General features: G+C 41.8%; 1 protein-coding gene across 5 annotated transcripts; it reads right to left on the reverse strand.

Annotated features, from left to right (window-relative positions):
- Positions 1–333: 333 nt before the first annotated feature.
- Positions 334–15832, reverse strand: LOC125225267 (glycogenin-1-like). Of its 5 annotated transcripts, none has more exons than XM_048128880.1 (9): positions 15697–15832; positions 14021–14195; positions 9904–10066; positions 8265–8391; positions 7610–7781; positions 4892–5317; positions 3118–4126; positions 1306–1809; positions 334–1209 (listed from the first exon to the last, which is right to left on the reverse strand). In XM_048128880.1, the coding sequence occupies exons 1-9, from the start codon at positions 15699–15701 to the stop codon at positions 746–748; spliced, it is 3045 nt and encodes a 1014-aa protein (XP_047984837.1). In that variant the 5' UTR covers positions 15702–15832; the 3' UTR covers positions 334–745. The 5 variants fall into 5 exon arrangements, with proteins under 5 accessions (XP_047984837.1, XP_047984838.1, XP_047984839.1 ...); XM_048128882.1 differs by lacking the exon at positions 334–1209 and adding an exon at positions 2550–2592 and having other exon boundaries at positions 1673–1809; XM_048128883.1 differs by lacking the exon at positions 334–1209 and adding an exon at positions 2550–2592 and having other exon boundaries at positions 1792–1894.
- Positions 15833–24051: the final 8219 nt, after the last annotated feature.

The following is a 24051-nucleotide window of genomic DNA, read 5'->3' on the forward strand; positions in this document are numbered from 1 at the left end:
CAGCCGCATCTTATTTCTAGTTATTAAATTCTTTAGTAGGTATTTGGGTGTTGCTTAGGTACAGACTGAGATGACACTGATTCAAGTTTGAAGTTTGACATAGATATATAAATGAAAATTTCACTAGCAGGCCAGTAGCTGCGCTGCGCTAGAACTAGAACCAATGAGTTAGCATAGCTTCAGTAATATAAAAAGGTTATATTCTGAACAATATTCTTTGTATGACATTTTGTGTGCACATGCAGTAAAGGTAGAGTAGACAAACTTATTATTTATAAGCAGAACTAATGTTATTACCACTTCTAGAAAGGTTAGAAATATAAAATTACGAAATCTAATACAAAATAGACTTTAATTTCATACAAAATTACAATAATTTCGTTTCAATAAATACGTCTCATATAAAACTCCTTTGGTTTAATAATTTATTCCAAAGAATAACCAAAATATGATTTATTATAACAAAGTAAGTTTTTTAAATATTTTGTAAATAACTGTAAGACAAAATAAAATATCCAATTTTCACGTCTACCAATACTCGACTGGGCTATACATATATAGACTAGAAAGTACATATTATAATTGTGTGATGCAAATTGTTAACACAATAATACCTATCTAACACAAGTATAAGGTTACGCGGCACATGAAAGCATATTCGAAAATTAAATAAACTTAAGAGTAACAATTAAAGTAGAAAAGAGGTTAAAAATATGGCACAGAGGAAGTGTCGAGTGGTGAGCGCTCACTTTTCTTTGGGTTTCTTTTCCTTCTTGCGCGGCGGCGGCACCGGCGCGTCGCCCTCCTTTTTGACGACTTTCTTTACGACCTTCTTTTTGGGGGCGTCCTTGGGTGCTTCCGCCGACGTCGGCGTAGGGGGCGCCTCTGCGCTAGGGGTGGAGGGCTCTGAGCTTGGGGTAGGGGGCGCCTCTGAGATTGGAGTACTAGGTGTAGCAGCCGCCACTGGAGTAGCGGGCGTTTCTGCCACTGGCGTGGCGGGTGCAGTGGTAGGAGTGGCGGGCGCTTTTGTGGTTGGCGTAGATGGCGCCGCGACGATTGGTGTAGATGACGCCGCTGCGATAGGCGTAGATGGCGCCGCTGCGATTGGCGTAGATGGTGCCGCAGCGCTTGGCGTAGCGGGCGCTGCCGCGCTTAGCTTAGCGGGCGCTTTTGAACTTGGCGTAGCTGGTGCCGCGGCGACTGGCGTAGATGGCGCCGCGGCGACTGGCGTAGATGGCGCCGCGGCGATTGGCGTAGATGGCGCCGCGGCGATTGGCGTAGATGGCGCCGCGGCGACTGGCGTAGATGGCGCCGCGGCGACTGGCGTAGATGGCGCCGCGGCGACTGGCGTAGATGGCGCCGCGGCGATTGGCGTAGATGGCGCCGCCGCTATTGGCGCAGATGGCGCCGCGGTGACTGGTGTGGATGGTGCCGCCACGCTTGGCATACATGGCGCCGCCGCACTTGGCGTAGATGGTGCTGGCGCGGTTGGCGATGCTGGCGCCGCCGCGCCTGGTGTAGCGGGCGCCGCGGAAGGCGTAACGGGTGTCTCATCACTAGGTGTAGCCGGAGCCACGGAGGATTCAATTTGTGCAGCAGTGGACTTGCCCTTGGGCTTGACGCCGATCTGCGCGAGCGACACGGGAGAAGCTACGGGAGGGTCAGTGGGCGTGAGCTCGGCGGCGATGATGGACTGCGCGAGCGCGGCGGCGTCCTCGAGCTCGGAGTCGGGCGTGGCGAGCGGGTCGGCGGCGGCGGGCGGGCTCAGCTGGAGCTTCTCCACCTTCTTTCTGCGCTCGCGCTCCTCCGCTACAACCAAATCCCCTTTATTCTCTCCTCGAATTAGGCGTGGCGTTAGTATGGCGTCACATTAGAGAGCAAGCTCGGTTAGGGCCTGGAACAAAGTCGAGGGAAAACAGAGCGCGTGTTAGAGAAACTGTGCGGCGGAAAGTTAGATCGGTGTCAGTTTAGCGGAGAACTGAAGCGCATTACAAGGATAATCGTCAATGACTTCGGTGACATATTTTATTAACGGTATTACAACTATGTTCTACCAATGAGGTGTATGCTGTGCGCGAAAAAATATGTGTGTCACGAATGAGTAAGCATTGAAGAATGCTCCTTGCAATGTGTGAAACATGTAAAGCAAATAAAACAAATTTGAGGTTGCGGCACTTTGTGCATCAAAAGTGCAACAACCTGGGATGAGTGAAGTGCATCACGCAACATGCAGCCAAGTTCCCTCTGCAATTCGGGCAGTATGCGATTATATTGCAGAGCGAATGCGGCTCATTCCGCCGTCACCCCAGCCTCGCGCGGAGAATCTGAAGTTACATTCGATCCCAGAATAGCGTCCTGAGTCGTTGACCAAACGTACCTAGTTATTTCATCCACTTGGACTCAACCCAACATCCGTTAATAAAATGACGTCGTTTATTCGAGTTTCAAGGGCGGTGAGATTCAAAATGATCGATCTAGACATAACATAAATAGTTCTGTTCAAAATCTGGCATTATTGCGTCGATTCCAAGTGCAAGTTGTTAAATTACCTGATCTATCAAAGCCGCGTCTCTTGCGCTGCCTCCTCGGTAGCTGGGTGAAATAACAACGAATTTTGAAACGTATGCTCAGTAAATCAACATAAAACCAAAATCATCACAAAACGGCACAAAAAACATGTGGATGCATCGCGTTGTGGATCGAGACGTTTAGGAGGCGCGACCGAACGAGGATTCGCATTCGGACCGGACCGTGAAACTGCGAAATCCGAACGTCAGAGTCGTGTTTCTCATGAAGTCATGACCACTAATAAATACCAAACCGGATGAATAATGTTTTCCGCAGCAATTGAGTATGAACATTTTAAAAAGCTGACTGAAATGAAGTCCGAACCGTCGATAGTCATAGTAAAATTTTGAATAAGGGTGGGATCGTGACCACATCTGCGTCATCTAACAACCGATTTGTTTTTGGCGCGATCCTCGTTCCTCGCCACGTTCTCGACCCGCGCCTCGCTCGATGCGGCTAAACATAAAACATTAGTAGAAGTCTAGAAAACTGCAAAATGAACTAGATGAGAGTGCAAAGCCGTTTTCGCAGCCGCGCGGGTCTACTCACATTTGGCGGCGGGGTCTACGGGCGCGTCCTCCTTCGAGGGCGTGTTGGCGAGCGGCGGGCTGTCGCTGGACGCGGCCGTCGCGTCCGCAGCCTTCTCCGGGGTCGCCGCCGGGCTCGCGGGGGCCGAGGCCGCGGGAGCCGGAGGCGCGGGGGCCGAGGCCGTGGGAGCCGGAGGCGCGGGGGCCTCCACCGTCGGCGTCGCGGGCGCGGGCGCGGCGGCGGGCGGGGCTTCGGCGACCGGGGTGGAGGGCTCCGGGGTAGACTTCGGCGTGGCCGGCGGGGTGGGAGGAACTTCAGGTTTGTCAGTCTTTTCTTTGATCTCCTCTTTCGGAGGCTCGGCGGCCGGCGCCGGGGCGGCTTGTGTGGGGGCGGCCGCCGCCGGCGCTACGGGCGCTTCGGCCGCCGGGGTGGGCGCCAGGGCCTCCGCAGGTGCAGGAGCCTCCGCACGTGCAGGGGCCTCCGCGGGTGCAGGAGCCTCCGCGGGTGCAGGAGCCTCAGCGGGTGCCGGGGCCTCCGCGGGGGCCGGGGTTTCTGCGGCGGGAGATACGGGAGTCGGTTTACCTGCCGCCTCGGCGACCGGGACTTCGACGGGCTTCGCCTCCGCGGGGGCTTCCGCGGGTTTCGCTTCCGCGGGAGCCTCTTTAGGCGGGGAGGGCTGCTTGGGCGCGGGCTCTTTCGGAGGCGAGGGCTGCTTCGGGGCCTCCTTGGGAGGCGAAGGCTGCTTCGGAGCCTCCTTGGGAGGCGAGGGCTGCTTCGGGGCCTCCTTGGGAGGCGAGGGCTGCTTGGGCTGCTCTTTAGGCGGCGACGGCTGCTCGGGCTGGTCCTTGGGCGGCGACGACCTTGGCTGGTTGAGGGTCTGCGAGATCTTGGCCCAGATGTTGTCGAAGGAGTCGGCGCCCATGTAGTCGATGTTGCCGGCCTCCCAGCCCTGGCGGCGCGTCAGCTCGTCCAGCGCCTCGCGCGCCGCGGCGCCGGGCACCACGCGCGCCAGGTTGCCCGCAACCCCGCTCTGAAATAAAACGACACCTCATCACTAGTTTTACTTTGAGTCCGGTTTTTACTTGAAAGAAAGACTGAATGGGAGGTCGGTTAATAAAAGTGGCGTGCTAAATACACAAATCCGATTGCATGCGAAGCTTTGTCAAACGGGTTGCTTACTTGTAAATGACTGCGATTACCTGGCGGGGGTCCGGGGTATTTTGAATGATGAAGTTTGAAGGTGACACATACCTCGGACGTGCGACTGAAGGGGTGCACTTACTTGAGCCTCTCGGTTTTCGTCCTCCTCTTCTGATTCGTCGGGGGTCCCGTACTCTGGTGACAGAGACGGCGACGGGGTGGGGGGTATTTCGTGGGAACAGATCTTCCGTCCGTACGAATCTATAGTGGATCTATGTTTTAGATAGTAGTTGTCGTACGGGTGCCTCGGTTTTATATCCTCATGATCACAACTTTCGGTCTCGGAGGCATCACCGTTCATGTCTTTTATCGCCACCGGCACATCGGCTTCCCCTTTTCCTCTTTCGTTATCGTAGTCTATGTGAACGTGATGTACTATGTGTACCCGTGAAGTGTCTACTTGCGTGTGCTCGAAACCTTTGCTCCACTGCGATGATGATTCGTGTGGCCGTTCCGAATGACTATGATCATGGTGAGGATGGCTCGTGTGATCGTAGTGATGATCATGAGGATACTGTGCGTGAGTTTGCCCGTGATTATGGTTCTCACTATGATGATGGTGCGGGGTTTCGTGAGCGGGGAAAGATGGACCTGCCTCGTGTTGATGGTACCGGCCGTGGTGTTCGTCGATGTGATGAGTGTGAGTGTGAGAGTGGTCCCAGTGGTCTCTGTGCTCGTGGCTGTGTGTGTGGTGGGGTGGGTTGTGCCAGTGTGTGTCGTGCTGGTGGGCGGGCGGCTGCCACGCATCGGTGTGTGCCGGTGCTCTATATTCCCACGCGTAGTCTCTCACTGCCTTGTGATCGTCGGAAGCTTCAGGGTTCGGATTTGGTGGGATGTTTCCCTTGTAATTCTGCCAGGGGTCGTAGAAGTCTGTGAGGTCGGGTTGGTCCGCTACCGCGTCGTCTTGTGGTTGTGCGTCGGGGTGGTGCCACCGGAACTCGGACGTCGGGTCCAAGCTGGGCTCGTAATGTTGTGCGTCCGGAGGGGGCATCGGGGGCGCGTCTAGCTCAACGTCCTCAACCTATCGGTTGAAGTGACAATACTCAGTGGGGAGGCATGCACACACGCTTGAACTAAGCTTCACGAACACGACACACGGAGCTTTGTCCAAGCGACTATTAGTGGGTCAACTTTGACCACGTCACTAAGTAAACATACGGACTTTTTTCATACTCTATGCAGTATCAAACAACACAACATACACATTTTACTATTTTTCTTCACATACAAACATAAAAGTAACCAGTACTTGCATCTGTATGTTTATCTAGTAAACGCGGTAATTTCACCAAAATACCAACACCAACCCAAACATTAATTGACAGCTTCAACAATCCGTGCAGCAAACCGGCTTAAAAAATGTTAGTATTTTGGGGAAATATTATCACAGCATAAAAGAAAAAAAACAGTGCTAAGTAATAGTGCACAAAGCAAACACAAGCGGTATTTAGTCACTCAACAAACAAGCACTATGCAAAAACCTAAATCTAAACTCAAACATGTGCATACGGTTGGATACAAATGTGTGTGAGCCCTACCGCAAAAAAATCAAAATCTTTATTTGCCAAAAAGGAGGATAACGAAATGTAGTTTTTCGCGGTAGGACCTTTGATGCTTTATATAATTCTCACCTCTGAAACACTAAGGTCCTGGTTGGAATGCTTGGAAAACATGGCAACAGTTCAGATCGGGGTTTGGTGTGGGACTGGATCGGTTTACTGGGCTCGTCGTGTAAAGAGCTGGCGGTTAAGGCCGACCGCAACCGGATTGATTGCAGACATTCGATATCGAGATGCATATTTTGTACTTATACAAGATGTTACTGAAGTATTTCCACTACACAATAGTAGTACTTACTTATTGTAAGTTATACAATCAATGATATTAATATTACCTACTATTTTCTACAGTATTTTCAGAAATAATTACCCCATCTTGCATTAAGTTTGCGCGTTTCGTCAACTATATTTAGGTACTGCTAATTGGCGGTAATTCTGTTTGTCAATATTTCGACGTTTGACAATTGAGACTATAGAATTCGGACCGGAGGCAGTATTTTAGGCATTGCATATCTTACCCAATCAAAGAATGTTTAGTTTAGAGTTCCACCTCTCCAGTTTTTGATTTACATTGCGTATCAGTCATTTCATTAGGCATTATACGAGACGCTAATATACAATGTTATAAAAAATTGGACAAGTATAGTAGTAATACCGCCTAGAGACTTCGTGTAGTAAATGATGTATTCAACAATATGACACCGAGTCCAGAAAACTGATGTCACACACCGAAACTCGATACATTTAATAAGAAGTAGAAACATTTTCTAGTCGGCCAAGAGACCAGTTCTGAGAGAAGGATCACTTCACACTTAGGAATGCAAATATTATATTGTCAACAAACAGTGCACGGACGCAGATTCCGGAGAACCGGTATAATTTGTTTTGTAGTGACTGCGTCTACATACTTCGAACAAAAATATCTGAACACGACTAACCCCCTTATTCATAAACGTACTCTAAAGTTATCAAGCCAGTAAAGTTCGTTTGTCCCTTTCCGACGTATTGGTGTGATAGAAAAGGACAAACGAACTTTATCGGCTTGACAACTATAGAGTATATACGTTTAAAGGGGGTTAAACTCTAAAATTAACGAGTGCTTGAAGCATGCGCACAGATATTTTTGTTGGAATGTAGATGTAACTGAACACTACATTAGGTAGGTACATTAAGTATAATTTGCATCACCAACCATATAATAGGTACCAACGTTTTTTTTAATCCTTCTCATAACATTTTTCCTGAATCACACGATTTATAAATAATGACGTGGGTAAGTTAACCACATTATTATTTTTTCTAACGCCGAATATTCCAATCTACCATCTCTATGTTTCGTATTTATGCATGAATTTCATGAGCACAAAAAATCATGGCATAAACAAAATTAAACGCAAAATCCCTAAGTATGATATGAATCCAAATCTCAAAGATAACAAAGTTAGGGTCTTCCCGAACATATCGAAGCCGATTCGGCTTTCGCCGACCAAAAATCGCTCGTAAGGATGAAAATACGTACCGTACGGTTTCGTTCAACGGCGATGACGCATACGCGACTTCACAAAACGAGCTATTATTCAAAATGGGCTAGCACAGATTCCGCGTCTATATGTTTGGAGAAACCCTTAAACGCCAAATCTTTAAGTCGTTACAAATCTGAATGTGTAATTGTATACTTCGACCTGCAATGTAACCTGATTCTTACCATACAATAAAAACTTTGAACTTTGAAGGGTAATTTTTGTCAGACTTACCATGGAGGTATCGAGCTGATGGTGCACCTGGCCGACGAAGAGGTCCCACCAGAGTTGTAGAAGGCCCTGGATGTGGTCGGGCGCGGACACGGTACGAGTCTCGAAGTTGTAGGGCTGCAGCCACGGCTTGGCCGCGCCGATGAAGTGGATGATCTTCAGGTCTTGCCCGTAGCTGGAAGGTTTTGGAGTTGTGTTATTTTTTCGTTGACATCAAATGTGAACTTTAAGGTTGGTTACCTAAAAGTATTCCCTATGGGTATTTGTTGAATTTTTTCGTTACGTTTTACGTGTTACGGACGATTTGGACGGCGCACGTGCAGCCATAACTAACTTGTGGGGCGAGAAGCATGAAGATCATCTGTGTAGAGGACTGGCTACTGGAAATTATATTAGCCTACTCGTTACTTATAATTCCAAATATATTACCGTCTAGTATCCGGTGAGCCAACACAATCAAACAAAGACAATTGGATTACGAATAGACATGATGAAAGCATACAAACTGTTTGAGATCCGGCTGCATGGTAAGAGTAGCAGGCCGCTGGCAGCCGAGCTGACGTGACATTGTAGGCAAAAGAAAGGCACGTGAGAAGAATGACTTCAGCAGCCGAATTTATATGGCGAATAAGAAGTTTATAGTAAATAAGTTCCATACTGTTTGAGAGCAGGCAGGTAGGAGTAGAAGGCAGCTGACGTCACATTGTAGAGGAAAGGCAGGTGCTTGTTGATGTCTCCGCGGGCCCAGTCCGAGAAGAAAGAGTTTAGAAGTCCTTGGTCGCCACCTGACAACAAATATGGAGTTAAAAAACTTTAGCACATTTGCGCTACATCTTTTTATCCTAATTTACCGAATTATTCTCGTTGAGTGTGGCATACCTACTGGAACTGGTATGGCTTGCCTATCCTTATTTGCCGAATTATTCTTGTTTAATTTTGCTATGGATACTCAAACATACTGTAACTTACAGAAAATAAATATATTTTAGAGCACAATTTGAACACTATCTCCAACGTTGACTAGCTGTAGATACAACCATTAAAACAGTTAATTAATTCATCAATTTTATTGTAAATCTTATTGCAACAGCATAAGGTATATTATTAGTGTAGTAACGACAATGACAAGCATTTATTAAATAACAAGTGACAACTTTCATTCGTCAAACACATTTATCATTTGGCAGACAACTAAGTGGAGCTAATAGTTAATGACAAGGCAGCGATACTTTGTAATTTATCTGTGAATATAAATGCAGCAGAATCTAAATTTCAAATAAATAAATATATACAGTACGAAAATATGCGTATGCCGGTCTAGCTGCCAATCATAGTGACGACAGATGATATGATTGATATGCAGCTAGTGATATTTCTAGATTAGTGTAAACAAGATTGATAGTGGCACTGCGTCATCGCGCAGATAATAGATGCAACGTTGTCCGCCCATTGACAGTGACCGACACTCCTCTCTGGCTGTAATCTTTACGTTTTACTGACCGGGACTTGTCGTAAATGCTTGAAGCATTATTTATTATAAATTATTTCACATAGCAGGCACATGTTTACTAAGGTCAATACGGGCAAGTGTGTCATAAGGAGAAGTGTGTCTGGCCTTCACATTTGACCCTTTTACTCAGAGTCACAGGTGTTTTTGCAAGTTCATGCTTTTGCTACTTTCTATTCACGGTCAGTGGTAAACGTATGAAGGTATGAACTCTAAATAAACACTGATCAATGATCATTGGTTTAAATAGGCCAAATGTATGAAGGCCAGACTATCTTTGACAGATTACCTTTGACACACTTACTCGTATTGACCTTACATCTGTTTCTAACAAAATTTTAATCAGACAAAGACATCATCAGAAGCTTAAACGAATGTATTTTCTAAATAACCGGGAGATCCGAGTGTTGCCTTTCTTTCCCATTTAACTCATGATAAGCTTTTAAAAGATGGCTATAAAAATACTTCCAGTTGTATTCTTATTACCGTCAAAATAAACCGCCATGCTTTTGCGCAAACTAGATATTATATCGCGCGTCGAAGATCGCGGAGGGCGTAAAGGCGAACAAGCCGGAGTTGAAACAATCGGGCCAGCCGACGGCGGGGATGCCGCGAGCTCCTCCGCTGTACCTACTACTACAATAATGTATTACCGTCAAAACTGCCGCGCTCCTGCGCGAACTTGATGAGCGCGTCGAAGGTCGCAGTGGAGTTGAAGCAGTCGGGCCAGCCGACGGCGGGGGATGCCGCGAGCTCCTCCTCTGTACCTACTACTACAATAATGTATTACCGTCAAAACTGCCGCGCTCCTGCGCGAACTTGACGAGCGCGTCGAAGGTCGCAGTGGAGGGCGTGAAGACGAACACGCCGGAGTTGAAGCAGTCGGGCCAGCCGACGTCGGGCGCCGCCGAGAGCTCTTCCCGCTCGAATAGCTCATCGCAGTTCTGTACCACCTGCAAACAGTTTTGAGGTTATCCTGTGAACAATCAGTTTCTATTCTACCCTAGATCAATCCTTGTAATAAATCGTAAACTTTGCAATGACATGTCTAGTCTCTTTGGTCCGCTAATGGTCTGTTGAGTGGTCTGTGGAGTGGAGTATCTAGTGCTGCGTTTCTGACTGCTGATTGATATAACTCTATCTTTACCAGAAATCAAAGTTTACTCATACTGAGTCGATAAGCATTTTCAGATTCACAATTATAATATTCATAATTATCAGCAAAAGTACGTGTTAACGTATTAGTAAATTATAAATATTTATATGTAGGTATGTGAAGGAATGTTAATACTAGTATTCATAAATCACTTCTAATTGTAGGTAGGTCCTACTACTGTCTATAGGCAATAAAATTATCAGTTTTGTTAGCTGCATTAATAACTTAATATATTATTGAATTGAATACCGTGCGAGTCTGTTTTAATGAAATGCAATTTTTATTATGCATGTTTCCCAACACGCTACGGAAAAATGTGCCACTCAAATAACATTTTTTTGAACTTAATTACCGGTCTACAGCTTATAACATGCAATGCAAATAAAAATAAAGGAAGACATGCATTTAACTGGTTTTGGATGAAGAAATCTTAGAAGTCAAGTATCGATTAAGTAAACAGTCAAACACGGTCGATAACATACCTAAATTACCCATTTACCCATAAAATATCAACTTTAATAGATACGCCAGCTAAATCCAGGTGGGGTGTCACGAGGAGCATCGAACGACAGATACAAGGTAAATATTTAGTATATTCCTAACATTCATGTCGCACGTGAACGCGAAAACATAAGCTGTTTAAGAAACCTTTATCTGAGCGCCGATATAAGTAGATGACATAATAACCCGCGATAAAAAAACGTAGCAAGTCAATGAAACCGAAACACTATCTCATTGTTTGTTATTGGAACCGAAACGGTCGGCAAATTGAATAATGCACACGCCTCGGAGACATGTTTTGCCTACATAATTTTCGTCGTTTTTAATTGGGTAAACTCCTGAAACTATGTCAGAACCAGTTATCGTTAAGAATATTTTTGATACACTCTGGATTGCCAAATGAACTTTCTTTTCTTTGGATACTTCTCGGGGTTTTCCGAATGGGTCTCAATTCAATTTAAATGTTTTTCAACAGATAGGTAGTTCATTTCGCGATTACTGACTGAATATTTAGAACTCATCAAATCAGTTTGTGCAAAGTTTTAGCTCAGTGTAATCAGACGCTGAGAAGTGGTGTAAAAAGTTACAAGATTTGAAGCACATAATACAGACAACGAGTCTGTAACAAAAATTGGGTCAGATTCTCAGACAACTGACCCAAAGACTTTCTCACACGAGTATGTATTTCCACGCTTTCTGTCACACATGTGCTATGTAAAAATCATAGAATGAAAGTGTAAAAATGCTTGGAGCGGGTCCAATAATCGGGAGCAGATATGTGGGCCACGGTTATGCGGGTCGTCATCTCGTGTTAATACAATCACATCCATCATCCGGTAACATTGACTTTCTTACCGTCTAAACAATTGCACGTCGAAATAGATTTGATGGTTTTCACGTGAAAATAAACGAAGTGAATCGAATGTGGCCGTACTGAATTATCTTAATAGTCTTTCTTATTCTTATCTGTTTAATCATCTATTTAAATCGATGCTTCGCATTCCGAGATATTGTAATGATAATGTCATTCGCATATGTATAACTATAGATGCGTATAAGCTTAAAACGATTACTTGATTATTAGCGCCTGGTGTAAAAAATATAGTTGCTTGAGTGTCGTTATAGTAACGCAAATAATCTACTGTTATCGTATCTATCCTCACACTATCACAGAACCTTTACGAGTAGGCGGTCCGGAGAGATAAATGATATAATGCACTGACTTTTATACATACATGCACAAGCTTATCGTAGTCTTAATGAGGTTAATGAATATCGCCTTTCGTTTCATATGTCATCGCTCGGGAACAAGAAAACAAGCGAAAGCAGGTCACGTTAGGTACCCTAAAACCGAGTTAATAATAAGTAACCTTCTAAAGCACTTAAAGCACTATATAAATCTATTCTTTATCCCAAAACGTACAGACTCAAAATGGACATACTTATATATAGTTATTCGGATGATCATTTCTATCCTAACATATTCATGAATTGGGTATTGAAATGAACTACTTGGATGCAGAGATATTCGTAGATGTATAGAGCCTTAAGATTCCTTAAGTATTACCTGTTTAATAAGTTTTTCTACTCCCGAACTGTTATTCGTCATTTACAGGGTCGAGCATAGATCGTTAAAACCCTACATAAAAGATGCCCGCCCCCGCCCGGCGTCCCGCGCACCCGCGCATACGATATAGCTCCTAAAATGAATGAGTGAATAGTTTTAATAATCTTATTTTTTATTGACATAGTTCCTATTAAATTAATTCAATGCCGCAATCAATGTTCCTAATTTTACTGTAAATATTATTTTAATTCTATTGCATGTTTTGTAAATATTACTTTAAGATATTATGTTAAGACTTATTTCATAAGGAATTAATTGTGCATGCCATGAACGGCAGATTTTAGAGGACACTTCTTTTGTTTTAACACCCAATTGTACTTACGTACCTAAAATCGTGCAAAATAAATATCATTTATCATTTATCATTATCATTATCATTTATCAAAATATTGTCAGGTAGCCTTTATAGGATATAGCGTAGGTGCGCGGGGCGCCGGGGGTTGCGGCGGCGTGGGGGAGTGCGAGCGACAGGGTGAGTGCAGGATCATTACAGAGGACAAGTCAAAATACAGGGAACAGTGCGAATTTTACGAAAGTTATTCTAGAAAACTATTAAAAAGTAAGTGCATGGTCGTAGAAAAAGTATTGTATGCAACGGTGTTTAACTGAGTCAAAAAATACTCGTGGCGTCTTAATAACAATTTTCGGCTTCGCCTCAAATTGTTACCCACGCCACTCGTCTTTTTTGACCTCCTTTAAACGCCTGTTGCATAAAATACTATAGGTATCCGCTATGAAGCAGGTATCGAGAAAAATAGGAACACGCGATTAAAAATAACTTGTTTTCATTAGTGTTTAACGTTTGAGATAAGCTAAAAATTTGTTCATTATCCACTTTATATTGAATTACTTACACAATAAAAATCGTAAAACTTTTATAAAATCATCATATTCACCATACCTAAAATCACAATCTTACGGACATCTATTCATCTATTCGTCTTTGGTATTCGTTAGATTATCAAAAACACGACTTCTTGTGAACCAATTTGAACTGCCTGGCCTCCAGCGATTAGGTATAGCCATGTATACTATATTTAGTTAGTGTTCAGTCACAGACCAACCCCTATAGACATCCATTACAAGACGACTCGCGATCGCCAGCCTTCCTAGTATTTGCACTGATATAAGCGCGGGCGCTCGCCGTGCCCGATCAGTAGCGACCAAGTAACAGACCCGAAAGCAGCGCGTGTTTTTCGCAGTAAAAAAATTGAAAAAGGGTATTTTGATGTCTTAAAGATGTCCACCTGTAGTGTGAAATGGTGTGGAAAGGTAACAAGAAGCTCAAATTTAAAAACAGACGTCATTACATTCCACATAAAAGTCATATTTATAATTTATTCAGAGCGGCATAGGTCAACTTACATTGGCCAATTACGCGTCAGTAGAGGGACAGTCCCTTTCATCTGGCGCGACTGCCCGCCGTCCTTGAAACGGCCAATCACAGCGCGCTTAACACATTCCCCGCCCGCTCCTCGCACCCCTGGCATTGGTGACTCGTATCGCGAACAAAATATACAAGAATGCTACTCTATAGGAGGTTCTCTGTGTGTTCAGTGCTCACAGTATCCTTACTGGACGACAGAGGTCTGTCACCTAACAGGGTTAATACTGTCAACTCACCAGGGTATCAGCGTCCAGGAACACGCACTTCTCGTACTGCGTGAGCTCCCAGCAGTGGATCTTTGTGAAGGTGATGCCCAGCTCGGGCCGCTGCAGAAGCGCCAGGTGCGCCGCGTCACGCGAGTCTAACACGTCCACGGTCACCACCTCCGTGAATACTGCGTGGAGACGATCTCTGTGGAGTTAACAAACACGATTTTATTACTACTCTGAAGAGTGTAAAGGGTTGTAAGTAACAAGACATCGTAACTTTTCCAGCAATTTCAGTGCAGTGTAATAGAAATAAAGGAATTCATACATATTACGTTTTCTAGGTCGATGATCAGTTAAGGCTCATATTTTACAATATTAATCCTATTAGCTGGCATCGGATATTCCTTTAACGCGACAATGCCGCACCAAAGTTGCTGGAAAAGATACGATCACTGGTTGTAACTATTGAATTTTCTTGCAGGAGAACTTGAATTCAAAAATAGAGGTCCATTTCTGTAAACTTCCTTGAACTGCTCAAAAATTACCATTCTGAGAACAACTTGCGCAGCTTTGTAGTTTATATTCAGCAGCTAACGAACCGAAACCCTCGTAAATGTTGAAAGTGCTCAGTGAAAAGCGTGTAGCACGCACTTACAATAAATCTTTAAGCTATTGCGGAGGTCGGAAATGACTAGGTTGACTAAACGCTAAAACACGCTTAACTTCATGGGGTCCTTGCTAACGGACGGCAGACCAGAAATAAAATAAAAATCTGACTCTCTCCCTTCATTAGTGAGAAATATTTAATCTGATGTCAGATAAACACTTGTGGAGTGCTCGTTTACCTACACCTACAACATCCAAATGTCATTAGTCACACGGTCACCTAATTAATAATTCTCCCTGGAGAAAATCCAAAATTCAGCAGGAAATCATTCCCCAAACAGCATTAATTAAGTCCAACCATTCATTTTCTATTATTAAGTAGTCTGGTGGACATGTTCATCATCATAAACTTAAGAGTTAATCTCTTGTCGGTGGAGTATTTTCCAGGTTTTTCTATCCTGTGCCAGCTCTTTGACACTTTGATACGACACGGCCCCTACTTTTTCTTTTATTTGGTCCATGTAGTTGTAGCTGCGTCTGGGCTTTCCTCGACCTCTCTTACGTCCAATCCGTCCCTCCAGAATAGTAATAAAAAAGTGGTCGTGTCGCATCAAATGTCCGATCATTTTTCCGCGTCTATTTTCAATCGTTTTCAGGATGGCTCGTCTTTCATTTACTCTTCGTAACACCTCCTCATTCGTAACCTTATCTCTCCAGACTTAGAATACCTACTCGTACATTTAGGACTACCACTTCAACCACCACCACTTCAAACACGATTTGCAGCTTGCTGTTCGCTGCTATTTCTCACCAACGACTCGATTAGTTTTTGATAAGCGATTCGCCTCGCACCTCGCACACTTGTGTCAGTGCCTCGTCCGCGAAAAATGAAAAGTTATTTTACCTATGTATTTATCTTTTGTTCGAACATGCAAGTGCTGCTTTCAATACCTATTCCTTTTTCGCGGCAGACTTCAGACTCTCAGGCCAATCTGGCCAAAATTAGTGAAGCCAGGACAGGTAGTGTGCTGTGCTGTCATCAATTTTCTAACTGGAATCCACTAAATCCACTGGGAAATAAAAATGTAGGTTATCACCTCATGGCATCAGTGACTGATGGCGTGATGAGGACCACAGTGGAGTGCGTGGAACCGACGCGACGCAGGGAGTGTGCCAAGACCAGTGCTCCCAGGCCATAGGAGTCATTTGTGGCCAGCGTCACCCATGCTCGTTCTGTTGACAAGTAGACAGGAAACGTTAAAAACATACACACCTTTGGCTATAGCCAAGAGTCGGCCCATTTATTAAAAAAAAAAATTAAAAAATGCACATTAATTGTGTGTGATCGCCTGATCGGGCTGAATGGGTCGTATCTGGTCCAAAAATCTTACTGTCCGTTCAGTGCACTAATATTACTGACAGTGTGATAGGATGGATAGATAATTCGGAAGCAGCTGGGATATAAGTTACTACACACTAGGACGGTTCTATAAGTTACTTTGACGTAAATTTCATAGCCTGTTACACCGATCGTTGTCATCAAGGCTAGGGATGGTATGTTATAATAGGTATATCTTAAATTGCTGATTTGTATTTATATTTAACGTAAGCCACGTGGGTACATAATTTGCACAAAATATATCAAAACTAATGTCCTAGTCCTAATCCTAACGGTTTCTTCCCGAGACCAATTTATTGTAAATCTAAAATGCTAATCTAGGGCTTGTTGTATTGTAAGTAGAAATTATGCTAATAAATGTTTCGAAGTTTATTCCTGTTTAAGTGGGCGTAGAGTAGGTCTGCATTCTATTCAAATAGGGGAGCCCGTTACCGATTCTGGTCTAGTAGACAAGGTATTTGAAGCAGAAATAATAAGCAGAACTTGAAAATGTTTTGCTAAGACATAATATTTGTACGTTGGTCGCCTCTCACCTCAACTAGTTTACTCCATCCATTTGTTCCGTTTAGAACTTATACACGAGGCGTATATTAGACTAGCAAGTGAATATTTTCCTAAAAACCTAGGTTATCCACATTGCATACTCGTATGTAACAATTAAATATATGTATGTGTCTCCATAATACAAAAATAATGTCCAGTTATAACAGTACCTAAACATTGTCTACTGCTCTCCTTTCAAAGAAATTTGTAAACATTTAAAAATAAATCATTGGGTTTGTTTTGATTGTTATAAAACGACGCGCATTTTGAAGGTTGAAACAGAAGTTTCATAATGTCAAAATATTTTAAAAATATTAACGCATTTAATTTTAGACGTGAATTACAACATTTCATTCTGATCATCGCCGCTCTCCTTAGGTGCCAAAGACGCAGATGTCTAAAATAGCTGGAAATCGCGTTTTAATGAAGTGTTACGCAAATCCGTATTTCTGCGTTTTCGACTTGGGCTAGGGATATTTAATGCGTGTTTATCTTCCTGTTGTGTGGTGCTGCGTAGGTCCTAGACGTAGGAAGTTGGCACGTGCACGGGAATGGCGCCTAGATTCGTTTGCGCGCAATAATTCGCTGTCAATAGCGACACGTGTAGAATTAGCCCTCGTTGAAAATGAAAGAATAATTGAAGCCAATAAATCAGGCTTCAATTATTCTTTAAGTTTGTTCATTGTTGCTTTTTTGATTTCAAAAATAGAATTATTCCTAAAATAAATACTTAATTGAGCCTAGCATACCTACTTACCTATACGTATCGCTGGGTTTAGGGTCAGCTATAATAAAATTAGAATCACTGTTATTACATTTACAAATCTACATTGTCTACAATAAAATTCTACATGTGTGTTATACTGATTTACTGATGCATGTTTTACACTTAAAGTCCATTGGATTGAATGTCAATGCTGTAAAAACATAATTTTCTGCATCAGCATCACATAAAAATCTGCGTTTATCGTGTTTTTGTTAAGTTTTGATAGCTATCGTAAAAAAACAGATGACATTTTTATTACAGTTTTAGACTGCACATGTTATGTCTAGTCAGAAGCTTGGTATTCAGAAAAGCATTCACGTGAATAATGTGTTGAAGTTTGTGGACGCAGGCTACCCGCATGTAATAGACAAGTGCCGCACGCTGGTCCGAAATAGCGCGACACAAATAAAATTGAAAATAAAACCACTGGATAACGTCAGATACTCAACGCGGGCTGATGACGCCTTTGCATTCCACAATTAAACCGATACATCAGTCTTCTGGGCTCAGCCTACGCTTCGTTAGACGACCACCATGCACATGCAATGCAACTGAAGCAAGTGTCAATGTCAACGACTCATTACAAATAGTGCTTAAACACGATTTATCGACAGATATTGGCACATATATATCTATCTATTCATAGGTGGGATTTACGGCGATGATGCAGTGGGCGGGTAAAACTGCGTCATCTCTGGAGCATCAACTGCTGAAAATTTTATTTGTAACCAACTAATTTTGGCAAAGGAAATACCGCCAGTCGAAGCCAGATTTTAATGACCAGGAATCTGCACCCACAACATGTTTGTTTTGGAAATTTTAACTGCGCATAGCATTTTTCTGATCTTCCAAGGTTTCGGCCATAAATCATATTTCGGCAGTGAAGTGAAAATATTATTTCAACGCGATCGAATCGAATCGAGTTGTGACTGCAGAATGGTTCAGCTAAGCGCTTTTAAGCGGTGCTGATATATTTATTAGCACTAAGCATGTCAAAAGGAGCCACAAGGCACTCTAGAGTAGACGCAGGATCAGGCGTGGGTCGGGAGCAATGTCCCTGCGGTTTCTATTTAGGTGCGGCCGGTCTGGCGGGATGGAACCACGCGGGCAGTCGACCGCTAAACGGAATAAAGGAATGCAATTGAAAACCCATTCATCTTCAGTAAACCGGACAAATCAGAAATAATTCATAAATAAAATATGTAATAAATATGAATATTTATTGATTGCTGGTTTACATTGGTTAGTGATCCATAGCTGCGCACGCTAACTGACGTGTTCTGGTTGCGTTGCTAATGTCCTAATATTCATTTCTCTTTTTGGTATTCAGCGGTGCTGAAGCCACTAAAGGTCTAATGATCATTGTATAGGTTGTAGAGAAAGTAGGAGAATGCAGTAGGTAGACAAGTACCGGTAATCTGAGAATGCGCTGCTTTCATAAGACTCCGTTAATATTTTATGAAGGTAGGACAATGCCCTGAATATTTATAATTAGTCAGGTTTACTCACTGCGACCTACTTATGTGCAATGCCATGGTAAATTTTACAGTATTTAGGTTCATTTCTACTAAATTATTTTCACTTTACCTACGCAAATACATATTACCTACTCGTACACAGGCATAATGACCGCCGATCAATTTTAACCAGCGACTGACTATTCGCGATCGAGGATTGGAATTCATTGGCATTAGTTTTATGAGATACGAGTGGGATTTCTTACGCTTAAACTTTGATTCTTTAAAACAATGACTACAGAAATTGAATGAATATACCCATTGATTAACAAGCAGAAGGTACCATGAAGCGGATTGACAGTTTGTCAGTCAGAAACAAGTCAGACAAGCAAGGGTCGAAGCCGTCGACGGATAATTGTGTCGCTTAACTTCAAACTCTGGTAAATCCATTCTGGTCATAAGGTTGACTCTTTTTCAGATTATAATTATATATTTTTATACATAATCAACTTTAAGCAGAATGGATTTACCCGAGTTTGAAGCTAAGCGACACAATTGGTCTGCTTCTTTGGCTGTCCGTCAGGCCAGATTCTTTTGAATCATGCTATATTTGAATGTGATGTTGTGTTTCAGACATAACATCGTTTTCTGCACTTGACTGTATTGTATACATATATCATCGGCGCCAGATTAGCCGCAATCGGGTCGGACGAGACTGCGGCCGGGTTGAATATCAGCTCAACCGCAACCTCCCTCGAAAACTGCCTTAAGTTACTGCGACACCTAGGTATTAATCAGTCATAGATATATTATATCCAATGATTCTTGCGATTTACAGTATTAGGCATAAATAAAACGGGAAAGCTTTACATTCCAGAGAATGTAACGCGACCTCTATGTGATTCAAACTCTATTGATGTGTATTAAAAAAAATATAGGACATTCTTACACAGATTGACTGAGCCCCACGGTAAGCTCAAGAAGGCTTATGTTGTGGGTACTCAGACAACGATATACATAATATACAAATACTTATATACATAGAAAACATCCATGACTCAGGAACAAATATCTGTGCTCATCACACAAATAAATGCCCTTACCGGGATTCGAACCCGGGACCGCGGCGTAGCAGGCAGGGTCACTGCGCGCTAGGCCAGACCGGTCGTCAAACATAAGTATGTCAGTATTTCAGGACTATTAAGAGGACGTGGACGTTCTCTCTTTTGATTTATAAATGAATGAATTCAAATTGCTAAATGCTAATAGGTATTTTTACTTTACTTGTTAAATAGATCGATATAGATACGAAGAAGACTAAGATTATGGGTAAAGAGAAATATGTAGTGAGCAAGATTGGGATGTTGATAGTTCTAGGTGAAATCATAAATATAATTAAAAAAAATACCAGCTTGCATTAGAGGCTATACGCTTTAGGAAGTTTTCAATAGTAGTTAAAACAAAATCTTCAGCCTATTCGTATAATATAAAATCATGGTCAAGACCGTTAGCTAAATACGGTGTGATAATAACTGATAAGCGTATATGATAGTGTTGTTGATTATGAATGTGTAAGCAGATAGCGCGTGTTTATTTACTTGTGCTGCATGTGCGGCTTTACGCGAAACTTAAGATAAAATTTAATTAAAATCATAGTTTATCTAATTATAACCCGCTTTTGATTTCCTTTTAAGCCGATGTACTTATAAAAGATATGAAAATAGAAAGATGTACAAAATACATCATTTAACTTTGTTTTTTATCACTTAAATTACAAAATTAAGAAAAAAAAAAACAATTTTTTTAATAGAAAAAAATGTAAATAAATTGCAAGCAATGTTAAGTTTAATCAAAATATTTTGATAAACCTACTCAACATTACGTACCAAATTATTTGTTAGGTAAAATTACTTAAGTAATATAAAAATGAATATAAAATAACTACCTAATATAGTGGGTAGGTGGAAAAATTTGACATATACATTATACGAACGTCGGTTTAGAAAAATAAAAAATGTTATATTGTTTAAGACAAAATAATATAGAAAATTGTTATACGAAATTATAAAATTGTTTAAAACAAAGTACTTATACCTTATATCTTATTAAGACTAGCAAAGTCTGTTCCAATTTTCAAAAATCAGCTTAAATTATACTGTCTATCTCTATCTTAAGTTGCCATTTTTATTTATTGTATTTATGTATGTATGTATTATGTGTATGTAAGGTATATTTATTTATGTATTCGGTATATATGCATGTGTGTTTGTGTTGGTTTTCTCTATAATTTTTATTCTTGCACTGCCTGTTAGCTTTCGTTCTGTTCGGTTTTCCAGCTACTCTAAGGTTGTCTGGAAGAGATCGCTTTTTAGCGATAAGACCGCCTGTTGTTACCTAGTTATACTCTCACTCAACATTCTGTGCATTTTTTACATGTAAAATGCTAATTATATCTGTTACGGTCACAGACCAACGGTGTATGTCGATTGGCGGTATTTTTGTTGAAGTATCAAACATATAATAATATACACATTTATGTAACGGAAATGATAATGTATAAATTAAAATTCTTGAATAAGTTATCTGGAGTTGAATGCCATTCTTATGTAATATAAATATGTAGTCCACTTTTAAGTAGGTACCTAATATACGAACCTAACCTTGAAGAAACTATTTAAAATAATTAGCTGATGTGTAGGTATTAAATTCCATACATTTTTTTTCGGTAGGTATGTACTACAACCACGTAAATTTAGAATAAAATAATTTTAAGAAGATACCCTATATTTTAATGAAGATAATACGATAACCTCTACTCAATATTTATTTTTCAGACTTTCAAACAGATCTGTCTGAAAAATAACCAAAACAGGGTGTAGTTTCAGGGATCGGATACCGGTATTTTTTTCGGAACGGTTCCGTACGTTGACCCGAGAACTTTACTTTAGCGTTTCTGGTTCCATTAACCGGTATTCTTTTTCGTTCAGTGAACGAACGTTTATGAGTGAGAACTGTTCCGAAGAACAGAATTAAATGATACGTTCTTTAAAGAACAGTTCGCGGGAACGGAATTAAATGATACGTTCTTTAAAGAACAGTTCGCAGGAACGAAATTATTTCGGTTTTTCTATTTCCAAGAATTTGAACGAACAGTGCAAGCGGTGTCGGCCACGGCCATCACTTTAGTAACTTTAGTTTGATTTGAGACTAGCGGTGAGTAAACGTGGCGTCGAACGAAACAAATACGTCGAAAACATTCTGCACCACAACCACAATGAAGTAAGTTTTTTTCTTTTAACTTAGTGCTTTCAATTTTACCGATTTTAAAATTTAAGTAATGTCACGACGCTTAAGTATTTATTTACAGGCAATCGTACAGTCCAAGGTCAAATAAGGACGGGACGCCGCTATTAGCAAGAGCGAGCGTCCTTATTTGACCTTGGTACGGTCATCTCAGGTGTGTGTGTGTGTGTGTGTGTGTGTGTGTGTGTGTGTGTGTGTGTGTGTGCGTGTGCGTGTGTGCGTGTGCGTGTGCGTGTGTGTGCGTGTGCGTGTGTACAATATACACTACTTTCCCATTAATTGTGTCGTTGGTACTGTAGATAGTCAATTACCATAGAAATTACATCAGCTACTATCAACAATGGACCTTTAGGGTCAGTTGCACCAAACCGTCTGTCACCGTTAAAGCATTCGTTAAATTTTATTGTATGGACAGTTCCATAGGCGTCTGCTGCGTGACGATGATGTGTGTGTCAAATGTGGTTGATGCAACGGGCCCTTAGTCTAAAAACGTCACAATGAAAGATGTGAAATGTGCAATTAGTCACAAAAATAAATTGTTTTTAGTATTCAACACTCCCGTGTCCCAGAACTCGAAGAATCCCAATTCATCCAATGTTCTTATACTGCTGCGAGTGAAAGGGGCACTAATGATGATATTTATGACTTGATCGATGCACAGAATGAGCCACTGAGTAAGTACTTACCTATACTAAACCTTCATAAACCTAAATACTGAAACTCTGCCCGGTGGTTCGGTGTTAGGGCTTGCAATTATCCGTCCAATTCGAAATCCGGATGATTCGACTCGATATTTGAAAATCCGGATATTCGGATAAAATGGATATTTCGAATATTTTTTATTTTATTTAATAAATCTCATAATTAGTAACATAATTATGTACTACGATACGAAAAACACGTCGTAGGAAATTGTTATTTTATAATCAGGCTTGAGCTGTTGTTCGTAACCTTAATGTTAGGTTAGGTTACTTAGTTATTTCATTCTTGCCTTTTTTAGGGTTCCGTAGTCAACTAGGAACCCTTATAGTTTCGCCATGTCTGTCTGTCCGTCCGTCCGTCCGTCCGTCCGTCCGTCCGTCCGTCCGTCCGGATAATCTCAGTAACCGTAAGCACTAGAAAGCTGAAATTTGGTAGCAATATGTATATCAATCACGCCAACAAAGTGCAAAAATAAAAAATGGAAAAAAATGTTTTATTAGGGTACCACCCCTACATGTAAAGTGGGGGCAGATTTTTTTTTTCATTCCAACCCCAACGTGTGATACATCGTTGGATAGGTATTTAAAAATGAATAAGGGTTTACTTAGATCGTTTTTTGATAATATTAATATTTTCGGAAATAATCGCTCTTAAAGGAAAAAAAAGTGCGTCCCCCCCCCCTCTAACTTTTGAACCATATATTTAAAAAATATGAAAAAAATCACAAAAGTAGAACTTTATAAAGACTTTCTAGGAAAATTGTTTTGAACTTGATAGGTTCAGTAGTTTTTGAGAAAAATACGGAAAACTACGGAACCCTACACTGAGCGTGGCCCGACACGCTCTTGGCCGGTTTTTATGAAATGACTTCAGTTGCCCATAAGATATATGATTTTATTTTTATGTAATTTTGACTAATATTTGATATTAATGAATTTTAATGCTAGAGACATAATCTGATTGCCATATGAGGCAAAACGTCATGTTGTGATCGTTTAGATCGAATATTACCTAAAAAAGGTATTACCTACCTACTCCTTGTTTAAATATCAGATTGCATTTACGAGGTTTTCATTGCCGATTTATTCAAATGCAAAAAGAACTATGACATATTACAAACACCATTTAGCTTTGTTAAATAACAAGGCTGAATGATCTTTCTCTCTAATAATTTTCACCTCTTATCTTTGATGACTTCGTGACTCCATTCCAGTTACACTTGGGACTCTCGGGTAGACGTTCTTAGCCAGAGGGCCTTACGTTACGTATACAGCGAAAAAGT

Source organism: Leguminivora glycinivorella, chromosome 4 (genome assembly GCF_023078275.1).
Source record: "Leguminivora glycinivorella isolate SPB_JAAS2020 chromosome 4, LegGlyc_1.1, whole genome shotgun sequence".
NCBI lineage: Eukaryota > Metazoa > Arthropoda > Insecta > Lepidoptera > Tortricidae > Leguminivora > Leguminivora glycinivorella.

What these genes read in the sequence shown, in the direction of transcription:
- LOC125225267 (XM_048128880.1), bottom strand. An exon ending in CGTAGACCCCGCCGCCAAAT is followed by an intron (nt 1,810 to 3,117) that starts GTGAGTAGACCC and finishes ATTTGGTTGTAG; the next exon opens with CGGAGGAGCGCGAGCGCAGA. An exon ending in GCCAGTCGCCGCGGCGCCAT is followed by an intron (nt 1,210 to 1,305) that starts CTACGCCAGTCG and finishes CCGCGGCGCCAT; the next exon opens with CTACGCCAGTCGCCGCGGCA.